Here is a 16,964-nt window from a genome sequence, read left to right on the forward strand (position 1 = left end):
TAATTTGACAACTTAAGTGAAAGCTCCAGTGTGGGCAAACAATGGGCACACAGGGGCTTTAAAAGTGAAAATATGCATTTGTGACAGTTTTATTTTAAGATATATGTCTTCAGCAGGAACCACTGGGCTGAGAGCCACAGACAGACAGGAGAACTATTGAGAGACTGACCAATGTGTTTGGTTTTGGTTTTTCCATCGTTGACAACAACAGAATTATTAAAACATTGTCAGCCATATCCTTTAGAGTGGCTATAAGCCATATTTTCTAATAACAATTAATCAACAGTGACGGCGCAAAACGGGTTGCTCGTAGTGATGAACTGTCATCCAAATCTGCAGCACCACTTGACTTTATTGAGCTGGTGAGTTCCAGCTCATTGCTTATCTTTGCAGCCGGCAACTTTACTAACAGCTCTCATGGCAATGTTTTTGGCCACAGCAGGCAACCAAAGAAAATCAATTTTGCAAGATTTCCTGATTGCAGCTTCTCAAATGTGAGCATTTGTTGCTTTTCTTTGTTTCATATCACTACAAATTATATATGTTGTAAGTTTTTAACTGATCAGTTAACCAATCAACAATAACTGAATAGCTACCTACAATAGCAACCTTTGCAACTGTTTCTTCTCTCACCTTTCTCCACCTGTAACCCACACTTAACACCTCACCTCTCCAACAGCAGGGTCCTGCTCTCCCAGTCCCACGATAATGATGCAGTCGGCCTGACGGATGCACCGCTGCGTCCATGGGGTCAGTGTGTAGTCTGTCTGGTACAGAACTATGCGATGGAGGTCTTCCTGTTGGCCCAGCCAGCTGGACAGACGGTACTCGTGGACACTGAAGAGGAAAAGGAGTCCATTAGTGACAGGCAGCACTGCCTAGCTGGCAGCACAGAGTAGATCCATTTTCCTGTTGTGCCAATAAAGCATACTTAAACGGAATTTAATGAGTGAGTCAGAGAGACAGAGAGCCCAAGGAAATATTAAATAGGCCAAAAAGTAGTGTGGGTAGTAGTACGAGTATTTGGGGGGGTGCTGAAGGGGACGCTCAATTCCCGTAAATTATCAGTCAGCCACAAAACATACCTGTCTAGAGCTGCAGCTCCAAGTCGCTGTTTGATAATATCACTGGTCAGCAGAAGAGTGGGACCTGTATGTAAAAGATTACAGCAGTTACAGTCAGTCGGGTCGAAGCACTTGACTTAATTCATTTGACATGAGTTGGTGAAGAGCTTCTTGTCCAAATATTAAAATAAATCAAGCAAGGAAGCAGCACAGTACACATAACATATTTAACTCTTTTAGACACATATGCCAGGTATGTCAGCCCTCTTACTGTCTCTCCCTGAAGCCTTAAGTGCTCTTGTTGAGAGTATTTCTGACCCTGGATATTCTACTCGACCCAAAGCACACACACAATAAACTGATGGAGAGGTGTTATATTTTCTGATTTGTAGTGAACAGCACCTGGAACCAGAGGTCAGTCTCTATTAGGGATGGGTGTTTGGAAGTAACCTGCCAACACGATTATCTAGAACGCTAACGATCAATTAATCGCTATGTTTTATACATACTCCAGTATGTATAAGGACGAAAAGAGACTTGATCCTGTCGATCGTAAAACTAACTCAAGTGAGATTATACTGTAAAGATAAAGTCAAGGAGTTCAATGTTTTATGTTTTAGCCCCCGAAGAGGCATGAGGTTAGTTTTTACAGTAATCTTGCATTTTTAAGTGTGTTTTGTGTTTAAATACGTTTTTGATTTAATTAAACTCAGTTTTTAAAGCTAGCGAGGTTTGATACAGTAAGCTAGTTTTGCTCAAATTAACACTCTTATATTTCTGTGTGTTTTATAATTGTTACTGCAGCTTTCAGTTTGCAAACTGTAGTTTTATCCAACTTAATTGGCTTATTCACGTATGGCCGCAGAAATGAACAATCGGCCGTGTTTCAGTTCAGTGAGTTCTGATATGCAGTCATAGATAAAATTAAAATTGAAAAACTACAAAAATCAACCAAATTCTTAACGACCATTAATCGATCGATTAATTATACCCATCCCTAGTCTTTACAGGTGCCTTGGGCAGCTGAGCTGAGAAACATGGCGACTTACAGGACTATTAGTATAGTAAAACGTGTCTCTCCTTGTTTGGGAGTACTTCGGGTAAAAGTGAGCCAGTCTACATGGAACAAGCTGTTTTGGGGTGATTTTTGTTATTCTATTTTGCAATTTAATGGACTGCCTCCAAAGAACAAGTGAGAGCCGATGCGGCGCTGTTCAGCGAACTGCTGATCAGCTGGCAGCCGGGGCACGGCAGAATGAGTCAGCAGGGGAAGAGCAGCAGGTAGCCAGCAGCATATGTTTACATCATACTTGGTGAATTAAGGATGTATTTAATTCAAACTAGAGTTGGTGGTTGTTGGAATAGTGGGAACACTCCATACAAACACCATCATACAGTCTTGGAAAAAAATATTAGACCACCCTTGTTTTCACACAAATATAAGGATAACAAAAAATTGCTCATAAGAGTTTAATTTAAGAGATGATATCTAGACACTCTCCATGCTTTTCTTGATAAGGATTTTGGTTATTATCAAGAAAACAATGGGAAATGTCTAGATATCTACATAAATGAAACTCTTATGAGCTTTTTTTGTTGTTATCATTATAGTTGTCCAAACAAATGTACATTCAGTTGTACCAGGCATTAAAATGAACAAGAAATTGAAGGGAAAAAATGGTCTAAGCTTAGTTTTAAGTGTGTCTAAGTCAGTCGCTGTAGGGTGGCAATATGTTAACAATGACTGTCCAAGATCTAAAAATGTTCTAAAATATTTTTTCTTATTACCTATTGCCAAGAGTGCATGCTGCAGCTCCAGGGTGAAGGTGGTGAGAGGTACTTCTTCTGATACAGGCAGGACTGTGACAGTGGAGAGGTTGGAGGCCTGGTTCCCTGCATCCCACTTACTGCCAGGAGTGTGGAGGGCCAAACTGCGAGCTGAGGACATGCGTACATATTATTAAACCTCCCCTTCAGCGGTGAGTTGAGATAAACACCAATACCAGTGAAGCAGCACTAAGTGCACATGTAGACGCACACACCTGTCAGAGGTCCATTGACCTGCTGAAGGATCTTCTGTCCCAGTAAGTGGATCAACCTGGTGACAACCTGAGAGGCACAAACCAGAGACTCTGTGTCATCATGTAGATAGCAATGCTTTAAAATGTCATGAATGAAGTATTTTACATTGAAAATGTTTCAGAAGGATTATTGTCCAGCTGATGACGGATTATTGAAATGCTAAGTGTCAGGGGTGATGTTCACTCAACTCCATTTATTTCAAAGCATTTTAGAAATCACTACAATCAAATCGCTATACACAAAAATGAAATGTGTCATCACATTAGCCGACATTTACTTTAACAAGTAAGTTTCACCCGACCTGTGGGAACTTCCTCTTGATGGAGCTGAGAGCTCCTTCAGGTAACTTGGCCAGCTCAGAGTCTCGTACAGCGTGCACTGTGGTGGCTCTGTTCTGATGGGTCAGGGCCTCCACCTGCAGACGAAGGATAGGTCACATTGTTAACTTGGTCAAAAATTTAAAAAATCTATCATGATGCAGATGCATATAAAGTCATGGAAAAAATGATTAGACCATTGTTTTCTTCAATTTCTTGTTTATTTTAATGCCTGGTACAACTAAAGGTACATGTCTTTGGAGAAATATAATGATAAAAACAAAAATAGCTCATAAGAGTTTAATTTAAGAGCTGATATCTAGCCATTTTCCATGGTTTTCTTGATTGTAACCAAAATCATTATCAAGAAAACCATGGAAAATGTCTAGATATCAGCTCCTAAATTAAACTCTTATGAGCTATTTGTGTAGTTATCATTATACTTTTTTACCTTTAGTTGTACCAGGCTTTAAAATGAACAAGAAATTGAAGAAAACAAGGGTGGTCTAATATATTTTTTTAATGTATTTTTATTAAAGTTTGGTATGTAATTTAAGTTTCAGTCTTAAATTTGAATGTTAGTCCATGACTGTTAAGTCTTTTATTGATCCACGAGTTTCAGAATAATCTTCACATGAAAAAAAAAAGAGCTATAAATAAGATCTCTCCGTCTCATCATCTAGAGTTGACGTCAACAGTTGAGCTAAATATGTCTCTGAATGTTAACCGCCATCGTAGGAGCTGCAGAGACAGCTTCCTCCTCCAGGTAACCGTAACCATAGCATCCATCAACCCAGGTATTATTAGAAGCATCGTGGCAGAGATCAGCCACACCAGCCAATGGGAAAGTGGGTGAAGTGTAACAAAGTGACTTTGCTCTAGTCAAGTTATTAGTTCCCACTTTTAGATCCCAACCCGTGAAGGACAACATCGGTAAACCTGCTGGGTAGTTCAACATATACTCAGATTATAGGGGACATATGCTCATTTTTAGATTCAGACATTTTTACATGCTTTAATGTTTAAAAGAAGTTTTTCATCATACTGTCTCTGTTTCAATATATCTGTCTCTTTTGATAGTCAATGGTGCAGACCCCTGGCCTAACCTCAATCAGGGCGGGTCTTGCCAAGAACAGCAATCAGACATACTTTCACAGTATTTGAATAGCACTTAGACCTGCTTTCTGATCAACAAAGACATGGAATTCTCACTTTTTACAAAATTAGAAATCGGACCAAACAAGGTGAGAAACGATTAAATGACTGCAGTGAGCACACCCACACTTCAGTTTGCACCAGCATTACTAGCCAGTCTGTCAAATGAAGTCTAACTGTGTTTGGAGTCCAAACAAGGAGCCTGAGGAAAAAGTGTTTATGTATGCTCAAAAAAAGGTTAGAAGTTTAGGTCAACTGTCACTGGATATTTAAAAAAAAACATCAAGATGATACTGAATCTTTGTTTGTTTAAATTGAGCTGGCTTGCAGCTCGTGTTTAGTCACTTTTCCAAATATTCACTAGATGTTTGTTGAGTTTTTATTTACTGGCAGTGGTGAGAGTGGTCTCATGGTCGTGTTTTTGAAGAGCATACTGGCAGCCCACGGCTTTTTAATTGTACATACTGACAGTGAATATGTTATGTTATGATTAACTCTTAATGGCATAAACAGTTTTCCTCATGCATATTTAAATCTGCATGTTTTTCACAGAGTTTAAAGAAAAAGCTCAGAGCTGTTCATCCTGATATACAGCCATTAATATTTATGAAGCTACTGAGTGAAAAACATAGTAGATATTCATAATTTTCGAACCAGCACATCCACATATCGGTCTTCCAGCTCAGCATCATGGTCCTTACCACTCCAATCAGGTCTCCGCGTCCATACTCTCCTATCAGCTCCTTCTTGCCATCTTCCTTCATGATCACAGAGCGCAGTCGACCACTCAGCACAATGAAAGTACTGTCCGATTTCTCTCCTTGCCTGAAAAATACACAGAGAACTTCAACTGACTGCAATACGTAAACAAGCATGTGAACCGAACTCTCCATTATTGATTTGTTTGGAAAGGGTCTGAAGTGTATCGACTGCTCTCACATGAATGTATTAATGTCAACCTTGTTCTCTGAAGACAATTTTTCCAAGTTCTACAAAGTTAACAGCAGAATACCTGTACACCGCCCTGCCAGCTTCCACGGCCATCCAGTCGAGAGCAAAGTCAATCTGTCTGACGAAAGACGACATCCTCTTCACCACCGTGTGAGCAACGTTCAGCACCACCTTCGGCTCCACGCGCATTATCCTGAGGAATGGACACAACGGGGGGAAATGAAAGCCAACAGACCATTCTCATTGTTTTTTTAAAAATATGTTTGTCATGAGTGTTTTTTTTAAGTCTACAGTTTACACTGAACTACAAAGCCATGATGCATTAACTCAGATGTGGTCAAATTGAGTCATTGAGTGACTTTGACATCTTATCTTGAAGAATAGAGATTTTTATCATTTTCGTGGGGGGGGTAGAAAACTGCACTTAAACAATAATTTTCAAATGTTTGTTGTTTTTTCTCCATTAAGTTAAAGGGAGGTCTGCTGCATACACCTGTGGCTTCTTTACCCGTTCTGGCATATTTTTATTTTTTAATTATCTGGATTTAATGCAAATATATATTTTTTTAATACTTTATTGCAGGACTTAAAATAAATTTGTATTTTGCAGCACTCCAGTTTATGACGATGTACGTACATATATATACTTACTGTACTATCCCATATATACATACACATCTGCATCTTAAAAAACAGAAATTTCAGGGCTATATACCGTAGTATTATTTTATTGAGATTCTCATATCAAATCCATTTTGTTCCATGGCTTCAAACATTATTCTTGATTTCTGATTCTATAGGTTATTCTTTCCATTTCTAAGATACTTTTTACTTCCTTTCTTTTAATTTTCTTGTTTTTTCTCCATCAAGGGAGGTCTGCTGCATACGCCCCTGGCTTTTTTAGCTGCTCTGACATTTTTATTTTTTAATTATCTGGATTTTATGCAAATAATTAAAACAATAAATAATAAAACAGTTACAGTCAAATAGCTTTGACTGGTGAAATAGGACAATGAAGGTTTTATAACTCTAGTTACAGTCAAGTTGAGGGCTCTATGCCAAACTGTATAACAGATATATACTACTATTACTGCTCTCAACCTTTGTTGTCGTAATGGTAAATATTTTGAGTAACATTTCTGTATGGCTGTGTGTGTACTGAGGTGTCCATGTGACTGACTCATAGAAGTGTGTTTTGGAAATGGAGAGGAAGCTGCAGTCCCGCTGGGCTCGAACAGTGAATATGAGGGGCTCTCCAGTGAGGACTGCAAGTTGACCGACAAGCTCCCCGGGGTGCGTCACAAACAGACGTGTCTCTTCTTCACGGTCAATCATCCGCTGGTAAACATGGAGGAGGCCAGAGATCACGAACTGGATGCTCACCTCCTAAAGTGCAAAGAAGAGAGAAGAGCAGAAGGTGACAGTCTGAAGGTAAAAGCAGAGATTCAGGATCACTAATAGGACACACGGATTAGTTGTCAAAAATTGATTTCACAGCAATTATCATAGCATTAGTTCATTATTGATGAGTTTTACTTCTATATTTAAAACAATTTGGTATAAACTTAAACTCCTGTTTATCTTGATTTGTCAAATAGTGTTTTTTGTACGAAAAAAAAATACATTTTCATGATTTTTCACGATTATATTATTTTCATTATATATATATATATATATATATATATATATATATATATATATATATATATATATATATATATATATATATATATATGCCATTTCTTCCCAAAATTACAACATCTATCGTAGCCAAAAACTGTAAGAAATTATCGACAGAATTCACATTTCCTAAAGTCATTGAATAAATCATGTGTGCCAAACTCTTTCAAACCAAGTTTGCAGGAAAAAGATTCTGTAAAAAAAAACAAAATTCAGCACAACTGCAGAGCCATAAAGGTGGCAAAAATTAAGTGCAATTTTGACTGAAGTGCAGGCTGTTTACACAGAGCAGAGAGGAAAGGATAGGAAGGTTGTAGGAAGGAAGTTGGTAGCCTCTGTTTTTCAAGATTTTAACACTTGTAGGCACTTGAAGAAATGGATATGTAGATTCCATTTTATTCTAGTTTCTCATGAAAAAAATGTCAAGCCATCATTGTGCTGTTTCCAAAGAGAAGCAGTCCTGGATTGATTAAGGTTAAGAAGGTTAAGCTTGAAGAGAAATGATTAAAATCATATTTCTTTTTTTTGTGTGTGTCTCAGATCAGGCCTTTGAACTTTTTGACAATCACCAACTAATATCGGACAAATGCTGCCAAAAGGTGGGGTAGCTGAACTTAAATACTGTGCTAAAATACAATAAATGAATGTAATTAGAGTTGATGAGACCACAGAGCAAGTCTAATACTTAAAGAGAAAAGGCAGTGAACCTGATCCTGCAAAGCCTCTGTACCCTCCAGGGGTGAAAAAGAGAGTGAAGAAGAGAAAACCTTTAGATTAAATCTTCAGTGTAACTGCTTTGTAGTTGTTCTAACCTGGTCTCCCTGACGAGCCACCACAGAACCAGCTTTGACCTGATGGAGGGTCACTCTGCCCTCAAGCAGAGTGGGGTCCTGGAGCAGGAAAAAAACAAAGTCAGAATAACTGCTTATATATATATATATATATATATATATGTATATATATATATATATATATATATATATATATATACATATATATATATATACATATATATATATATATATATACATATATATATATATACATATATATATATATATATATATATATATATATATATATATATATATACATATATATATATATATATATATATACATATATATATACATATATATATACATATATATATATATATATATATATATATATATACATATATATATATATATATATATATATATATATATATATATATATATATATACATATATATATATATACATATATATATATATACATATATATATATATATATATATATATATATACATATATATATATATATACATATATATATATATATACACATATATATATATATATATATATATATATATACATATATATATATATATATATATATATATATATACATATATATATATATATATATATATATACATACATATATATATATATATATATATATATATATATGTGTGTCATCACAAAATACAGATTTGGGCTGTCAGACTGGGTCAAATCTTGAAAAAAAAAATAATAATTTTTTTGGTTTTCATTTGGATCAAACCTTCAGTATATGTTGTTGAAAACGTTTTGGTAGGATTGGGATATCTTTGAAAAAATATATAGAAATCGGGATTACCTGATGAGGGTGGATTTGTGGGTTTAATGAACAAAACATAAAGCCTTAAAATTCATATCTTATAAAAATTTGTATTAATCTGGGGTTTTTCCAACGTTTTAATCATATTAAGCAAATGTGATCCTGTCTGCTGCATGTAGAGGCACTGGCTTTGGGTTACATCAGACCAGTGTTTCTGCTAAAAGCTGGCAGGCTAGATAAGGTTAACTATATGTTAAGATAAAGGGAAGTACACATGACAGGGGGAGTCGGACACGGGTCAGACATATTTCTGCTGACCGTACCTTTGACTTTGGGGAACTGAGAATAACAGCATCTGTGTCAGACAGGTCAGCTAGACGTTGGAAACCTCCCACTATAGGAGGCATATAAGCCAACAGTTTTGACTATCATGTGAGCCTTTTTCTCTGTAACCGTACTCGCTGTGTTGCATGATTTAAACGCTCCTCTTGTACAAGACTTTAATTAAATTCAACTTAAACTTTGATACTCTGAATCCAACTGTCTGTATTGAAGGGTCACTGTGAAAAATTCTTATAACAATATCTATATTTATATATATAGATGGATGGATTGATAAATGGATAGATATTGGATGTAACGCTACCTATTACGCTTTTTAGTACAATAAAGTTTTAAAAAATGAGGATTTTGTCACTATAAAAAAATATATTTATATTGTCAATTTTAAACAAAATTGTTTAACTTTTACTTATCACTTTATATTCATTTCAATGGTAGTTTCTATTAACTGCATCCCCATGCTGTTTTCTGTCTTCTGAAATAGAGTCACCCCATTCTACCTGTTGTTCTCTACAAAGCACTTAGTCATTCACTGTTTATCTGGATTTGGTAATCTTGTAAAGTCTGTAGAGTATCTGGATCAGGGTGATCCAACACAGTGTTGCACAAAAGATCACAGATGGATTAGCTGATCCGGGATAAGAAAACACAATATTTTTTCAACTAAACTGAGCCCAGAGTATTCCCAGGAAATGTGACACATTGCACAATATCCATGCTAAATATTTATATCAGTTGGTGCTGATGTTCTGTGATCAAGCTCTCACCTGCAGCTGGATGATTCCCAGCAGGTCCTTCTTAGCGGCATGGAGGATTGTGCAGCTCTTACTGAGGTGGATGGTGTCAGAGTGCCCCCCGCTGTCTGTGTAGTGAAACACTTCAGAGGGTGTGGGCTGCATCGTCACACTCTTCTTTAGACTGGACTACAAAGACAGACATAAGAAATAGACTAACTAGAAAAAGACAAGCAGCAGCTTAAGACACAGTGGTTGCTGGGATATGGTGTTTCATCTGCACAAACTTCTGATTCAATGCAGAGAGGTGAGGTGGCAGGAGAGTCTTACTTTAGGCATGACAGGACTGGGTGGAGCCTCATCTATGGTGACTCGAGCTCGTTCACAAGCCATGTTCAGGTCATTACCTGCAGGACAAAGGATGGGGAATATGAGTTAAGGTGTTTGTGTCCTTGCTTTCGGATCAGTGCCTGGAGGAAATAAGTGCAAACATGCCATTTGGTGATCGCTCATGTCCAAGTCAGTGACCTACCTGCGCAGTCTGTGGGCATTGAGGTGGATCGCAGCTTCCTGTAGCTGTTTGAAGGACTGTCCTTTACACCATCTGTTTATTGTCAAGTGCCAGCACTGGATCAGTCTCAACATGACACACAATTTAAAATGTGTACGTCTAGAATTGTGTGTGTGTTTGTGTGTGAGACCTGTCTCTGTGGGGCTCTCTGCGGTCCCAGCAGGTAACTCGTCCTGGAAGTACAAACGACGAGTCGTCTTTCCTGAAGTCGCCTCTACCATCACGCTATTTATATTGGACAAGGGCACCGCCTGAGTCTCCTGTCCATTAGGCAACATGACAAATTATATTAACAGTCAACATTTTAGTTAATGAGGACTAAAGTAACATTTTGAGTAATCATGAAATACTTAATGCATAACATTAAAAAAATCAGTGGTTTGAGCTCTGTAAAAACACAGACATTATAGAAATCTGATTCCAGTCATTAATACTCAATCATAATTCATTTATTAGGTACTAAAGGATGTTTGAGGAGATATTATGAAACAATAATAAAAATGTAAAAATCCTCTGAAAACCACAAGCAACCAGTGGGTTTGAAAGTCATGTTTTCTTTGAAAAAATGAAAAAAATCTCTAAAAAGGTCCTAGAACAAACAATGTGCAACAAACACTTACCGTCAGGAAAAATAAACAAAGCTAAGCTAAAAGCTTAAAATAGTGACGATTCACAAAATCACTTTATTCTACATTTCTCCTTTAAAATTACTTAAACTGTTCGTACTATCCAACTCCTGTAAAAAACATTATATTCTGCACTCCTCAGCAAAACAGGGAAGCTATGAATGACTCAGTTGTGCACAGAGCAGAGAGGACAAGTGGGGTTGAAAAAAAAATGCAAATAGTTCAATATGTATAGCATTTGGACCCCCCATTTTTTGCCTTGATAATGGAACTTGGAAAATGAATCTAAATATCAATTTATTTTGTATTATTTTTTGTAAAATAAAGAGATTGAGCTTGCATTTTCTTATTTTTTTATGTGTTATACTGCACATAAGACATTTTTGAGCTCTCCCTACTTTTAACCATGATTGTGCTGTCTCTAGGATTCCTATATTGCAGTGGAAAAACAAGGCCACAGTAAATAAAATGTGACACAAGCAAAAAAGCCTCTCCAAAGCTACTCAGGGTTCAGAGGGTTCAAAGCCTTCAGGGATTGGCAAAGTGAACGGCCTCCTCCCAAAAAGATTTTAAGGAGTATTTTGGGTCCATCATCATAACCTCTGATGAAATTCAGGTTTAAAGGGTGCTGCCCTCCCTGTTTTCTGTGGAGGGATTGTAATCATTTTTTCTCATTTTCACTGAGCTCTATGAAGGACCGAGTTATGATACTGTGCTTAATGTTGTGTGAAATTAGCTCGCATGTGTGTGACTGAGCGTTTATGTACCTTTCTGTGCTTGTTTATGTACAAATTCATACACACTGGTGCTTAGGTATTCAATGTGAGCCCTGCTGCGTGACTGTGTGTGTACACATACAAATATGTGCCCACTAATTAATTTCCCTCCTACCGGATTGAAGAGCTCCGTTGTTAGGCCCAGATAGTTATGCAATGCCAAGAAGGTGACTCTTTGGAGGCGCACCATGATTATCTGCAACACACACACAAAATCGAACACTGAGGTAAACAGAGCAGAACATATTCTACATCAGATTGTAATTACATCTAAATTAGATCATGTTTTATGTTATAATGAAGTGTTCCAGAGAGAAAACTAAACTACATACTGTATGTTTATTGTTAAACAATCCGTTACCTGAATGACACGAACAAGTGTCTCTGGGTATTTTTTAAACACGGACTCAAAGGCTGTCGCAGGTAAACGTAAGATGGTGGAGCGAGTTGCAGCCCGTGCACAAACAGTCTTGTATGGGGCTGGATAACCCTGGCAAAGAGAACAAAACAGTTAAGATGAAAATAAAAGGGTAAACAAAGACAAAGGGGCAGTTACTAAAAGCTCACACATATATGTTCCTGTAGTGTTGATAAGACGCCTAATTAGATTTTGTCCATGGAGTAACTGGACTAATACCATTGTTTTACCTCTCAACTCTATTATATTAACTTGTATTTTGTGCCTGCATCAGACTTAGTATGATGCAGATTTTTATCACTGATCATTTGTATAATTTACTTGCTTGACCTTGTGCATGGAGATATTAAACCCCATCTAGAAGAAAACAATGAATGCTTTTAGTCCTATTTGGAACTTAGTGTTGTGGCGCACTTCAACTTTTGTGGTCAAAAAGAGTATTACAACAACATTCACTTGAAATAATGACAAGAAAAAAGAAAATACTCTGCCCCCCCAACTGTATTCACAGATAAAAAGAAAACTAATGAAGGAAATTAAAATGATTAAGCTGGCAAAACATTTTTCCACCTGTTCTTAAATAATACAATACACGAGAGAGAGAGAAAAATTACTTAACGGCTTAAAAATGGATTATTGTTTGATATATATATTGATGATGATATATTTTTGTTTCAATTGCTTCTCAGGGCTTCGTTCTTTGATTAACGAAGTATTTACAACAACAAAAATGTATTGTTTGTACTTAAAACTAACCATTTGTTAAAATCTATTCTAAACCACTGCAATGTGAGTGTCTGCAAAAGATAATGAATAAATAAGTAGCAGGAACAAATTCACAATAGCTGCAACAATGTACAATGTGCATGCATTCACACAAGCTCAAAAACACTTGACCTCCATGCCAAATTTTTTGCCTTCTAGTGCAAAAATTATGGCTGCAAAATGATGGGGGGAAATTTTTGTGGACAAACTGCCCCGACAGATATGGAGTTAGATTTGTAGCAAAATGTTCAAACAACACTTTTTCAAACAAAAAGTCAAAGACAAAATTCAAAACTTGCAATCAAATTATTTGTGTAATTGCAAAATAAATCTGTCTTCAAGTCTTTGAATAACTGTTTTGTTTTTTGTTTGCTGCTGGTTTTGCATTTGCGATTGTGGTTTTTTGTTTGCGATGCCAGCCTTTTTGCTTGCGGTTCTGGCACAAATTTCACGTGTGGGCGGGTTTCTCTGGGTGCATTCCTATTGGCTAATGCGTTTTGACTGACAGCTGAGCTGATCGGCAACTGCCCCGGAAGTTAAAACAAACTGCTCTCTGCTTGTTTTGGCGCGGACTGTGGAGAATTTCTGGTGGGGAAGGGAGCAGTAATTTGGAGATCCAACTCATAAAAGTGTAAGTATTGGCCGTGTTTATTGTCTTGACCTTTTGCTGTTTTGTTGTGTTAATAGACAGACAGAGCAAGCTATGACAGGTGGACACAGTTAAAAAGTTTTTATATTTTTCATAAAACTTCAAAGTGTTTACTAATCAAAGAAACATTCCTTGACCATGATAAGAACCATAAATTCCATAATTGGCATAGAGGGATTTCGATGTAACAGTTTTACAGGAAGCCTTTAAATGAATGTGAAAAATGAAGAGGGGACACAAACAGATCGGAGGACAGAAGTATGGAAGTTAGTGTGATGTGCAGATGAAGAAATTAAGGAGCTCACAGTAATGATGTCCAGAATACTGAGCAGGCTGTGGACGCTGTCTCCTGGGAGCACGTCCTTTACCACCGGTTCTGTACCATCCTAAAAACAAACAAGGAAAACACCAATACAAGAAATGAAACCAACAACAGTCTTTATTCAAACTTTACCACAGAGCCAAATATTTATTGCAACTTTAGAACTAATCTTCAGGATTACAGAGGGATTGGAGGGATTTAGAAAACTAGCCACAGTGGGGAGAGCTTAAACTATGGAACAGGATTGCAATCCCAATTTGTACATATTGATAGCAGACAGGAAAACACATTAAATACAGTACAAACAGTAAGTGTAGAGAGCCTTCATTTCTTTCTAATTCTTTATCCTTAGCCCTCAACAGACTATATACTGCCATTTCTTTGTGTTTGTAGGCTTCAGAGAGTTAAACAGCACCACCTCTCAATAAATGTTGCTGTACTGCCCTCTCCTGTTCATATGTTTTATCAGCTATGTACAAACGTCCTTTCTTCAGACTTCATGATGATATTTCATTTAATAATCAGAGGCATCATCCTAGTTTAATTACCATGCATCAACAAAACAGGAAAGGATTCATTTTTGTTAAAGTTCTAGCTTGATATTAAACACATTTCCCTCAGTTTATCTCTGCCAAAAAACAATAGCCATGTTGATACAATTATAAAGCTCCAAAAGATATATTTGTGTATATCAAAGCTACAGTTGTTGACTTTTACATAATCATTTTGTGTCATATTTGCAATGTCTCTGCTCCTAATTGCATTTTATTAGAATCCACTGGCAAACTAGGCAGCGCTGATTAAATATGAAACAAGATCCTGTTACTGCATTTTATTTCTCACCTTAAATGTTTTCAGACAAATAGTTTAGTGTGCTGTTTAGCTGCCATTCAAGCAAACATTTTCAGCAGAGGGGAGAGGGAAAACTGCAAGAAGAGTTTTGCCTTTTCCAGTTTTCTGCTTCTTTAGCTTTAGTAATGGAGTGCATCTATCAACAAACTAAGCTTTTATAAGAAGAAAATGTATTGCAAATCAACATGATTTCCACTTACATTCTCCTGTATGCAGAGCTCGAGTCGTCCGTCCTGGACCACGTAGATGCTATCGTCATCGTCTCCTGGCCTGAACAGACCTTCACCCTCCTGCAGCTCGATGAGCACCATATGGCGACACAGCTCTAAGAACAGGGGCTTCTCAAAATGACCCAAGACCCTACAACAGGTTGCAGAACACACACATTGTGGAAACAAGTTAGTGAAAGAGAGATGAGAGAGAGGCTAAATCTGAAGGAAAAGTTGAGGATTTGGCTACCTGACATTCTTTAGCATATAAAGGACCTCGGAGGGCAGGTTGGAGCTCTGCACATCAAACTCTGTCAGGTCGGCCTCCAGCAGGGAGGGAGGAGGTTCCTTAGGCTGCAGGGTGGGAGGATCTTTGCGTATCCTCAGGATTCTGTTGAAGCACAAAAGACTTTAACACATTCCACTGGGCAAGGCTTAAAACAATCTGGAGACAAGTTTCAAGGTTTACTTGCACACACATAAAAAAAATAAAAGAGCATACTTGCGAGCGATGCTTAGAACTTTGGTTCTTTTGCGAATGCGCTGCGGTTGCTTTGATACTGAGGTAGAAGTGGGAGGAGGAATAGCGGACAGCGTCTGGACCTTAGAAAACAAACATACTCAAGATTTTAATATTTGCTGTTTGTTTACTGCAGACAGAAAATATATTTATATATGACACCAGTGTACACCTGATAAACAGAGTGAAGGTGAAACATAAAGAATTGACTAAATGTAGGGAATTCATATTTTATTTTCAGTGCATCAGTGTGCATTATAATAATAAATTACTGGAGCTTTACAGGTTATATTGCCAGTGGAGTATGTTCAACATTATATTACATATATAAAACAATCACACAATGTAATTTTTGCCCTAAAAACACATAAAAGCCTATTTAGCCAATTTACAGTGCACAGATGAGTCTACCCAACAGTTAGTGTGAATGAGTGTGAGACAGAAATGGAATTAGAGAAAACCTTTCGCATAATCTTCCTTCCGTAGAAGAGCACTTTATCTCGTTTTCTGAAGCGATACTGAGGCACACCAGGCTGTTGTTGACCTTGTCACAGAATCCAAAACAAAATGCAGATAAAGCCATGTTAAGAATCCATTCTGAAATAAAAATACTGAAAAGAAAATAGCTGAAAAGCCTTATTATAAAAGCCAGACAAAAAAAAGATATGTAAATACATATCATAGCATTAGAATAAGTCAGGAAGAGTTTGGATTACTCACGAGCAAGCTTGTATCTCCTGTAAAGGAAGAGCACCACTATCCCAATCAGTGAGACAGCGACTGCAGCTCCAATCAGCACACCTGTGAGCTAGAAGACAGACAAGAGCATTGTAACAATAGTATGGACACAACAGAAGACACTGTAGTGTAGTTTCCCACAGAATAGGATGTTTTATCTGCTGGATTTAGGGCCGAGTGATATGACAATATATATGTCTGAAACGATAGAAAAATGTTTATCGTCTACAACCCCAAAGTGATTATTCAGATTATTTGCTAATCCTTTGTGACATATATTCAACTGAAAATTGTACAAAGACAATATATTTAACGTTCAAACTGATACTATACTTTTGTTTTCAAAAATATACACTTTCAATTATACATTTTATGATTTTTTTTATTTTATTTACATGCTACAAAACACGCCAATGTTTTTGGAATTGGATTGTATGTTTTATCTATATTGTTCCTTTTGCCGTTTTCTGTCGAAAAAAGCAAGCAGTGGCCAAAATGGCAAGATTTCTATAATTTGGGGGACACTATGTTCTGGTCCTTGTCTGAGGGAGCAAAGCAGGGGCAACCTATTTAGGTACTGTTTTGCAACCATGGGGTATAGA

The 16,964-nt window shown here is 37.0% G+C and overlaps 1 protein-coding gene across 1 annotated transcript in view; it reads right to left on the reverse strand.

Moving 5' to 3' along the window:
• Positions 1–16,964, reverse strand: part of pnpla7a (patatin-like phospholipase domain containing 7a) — a 42,331-nt gene that overhangs the window by 22,906 nt on the left and 2,461 nt on the right. The window contains exons 4-24 of the mRNA XM_059358652.1: positions 16,345–16,432; positions 16,086–16,168; positions 15,607–15,707; positions 15,355–15,495; positions 15,096–15,255; positions 14,027–14,107; positions 12,251–12,379; positions 12,005–12,085; positions 10,618–10,747; positions 10,449–10,520; positions 10,247–10,323; positions 9,950–10,105; positions 8,062–8,139; positions 6,750–6,955; positions 5,631–5,762; positions 5,320–5,443; positions 3,448–3,561; positions 3,107–3,173; positions 2,853–3,002; positions 1,086–1,149; positions 669–837 (exon numbers count right to left, since the gene is read on the reverse strand). Coding sequence (XP_059214635.1) covers positions 669–837; positions 1,086–1,149; positions 2,853–3,002; positions 3,107–3,173; positions 3,448–3,561; positions 5,320–5,443; positions 5,631–5,762; positions 6,750–6,955; positions 8,062–8,139; positions 9,950–10,105; positions 10,247–10,323; positions 10,449–10,520; positions 10,618–10,747; positions 12,005–12,085; positions 12,251–12,379; positions 14,027–14,107; positions 15,096–15,255; positions 15,355–15,495; positions 15,607–15,707; positions 16,086–16,168; positions 16,345–16,432 — 2,403 coding nt within the window. The remainder of the gene's footprint in view (positions 1–668; positions 838–1,085; positions 1,150–2,852; positions 3,003–3,106; positions 3,174–3,447; positions 3,562–5,319; positions 5,444–5,630; positions 5,763–6,749; positions 6,956–8,061; positions 8,140–9,949; positions 10,106–10,246; positions 10,324–10,448; positions 10,521–10,617; positions 10,748–12,004; positions 12,086–12,250; positions 12,380–14,026; positions 14,108–15,095; positions 15,256–15,354; positions 15,496–15,606; positions 15,708–16,085; positions 16,169–16,344; positions 16,433–16,964) is intronic.

Source organism: Centropristis striata, chromosome 19 (assembly GCF_030273125.1).
Source record: "Centropristis striata isolate RG_2023a ecotype Rhode Island chromosome 19, C.striata_1.0, whole genome shotgun sequence".
Lineage (NCBI taxonomy): Eukaryota > Metazoa > Chordata > Actinopteri > Perciformes > Serranidae > Centropristis > Centropristis striata.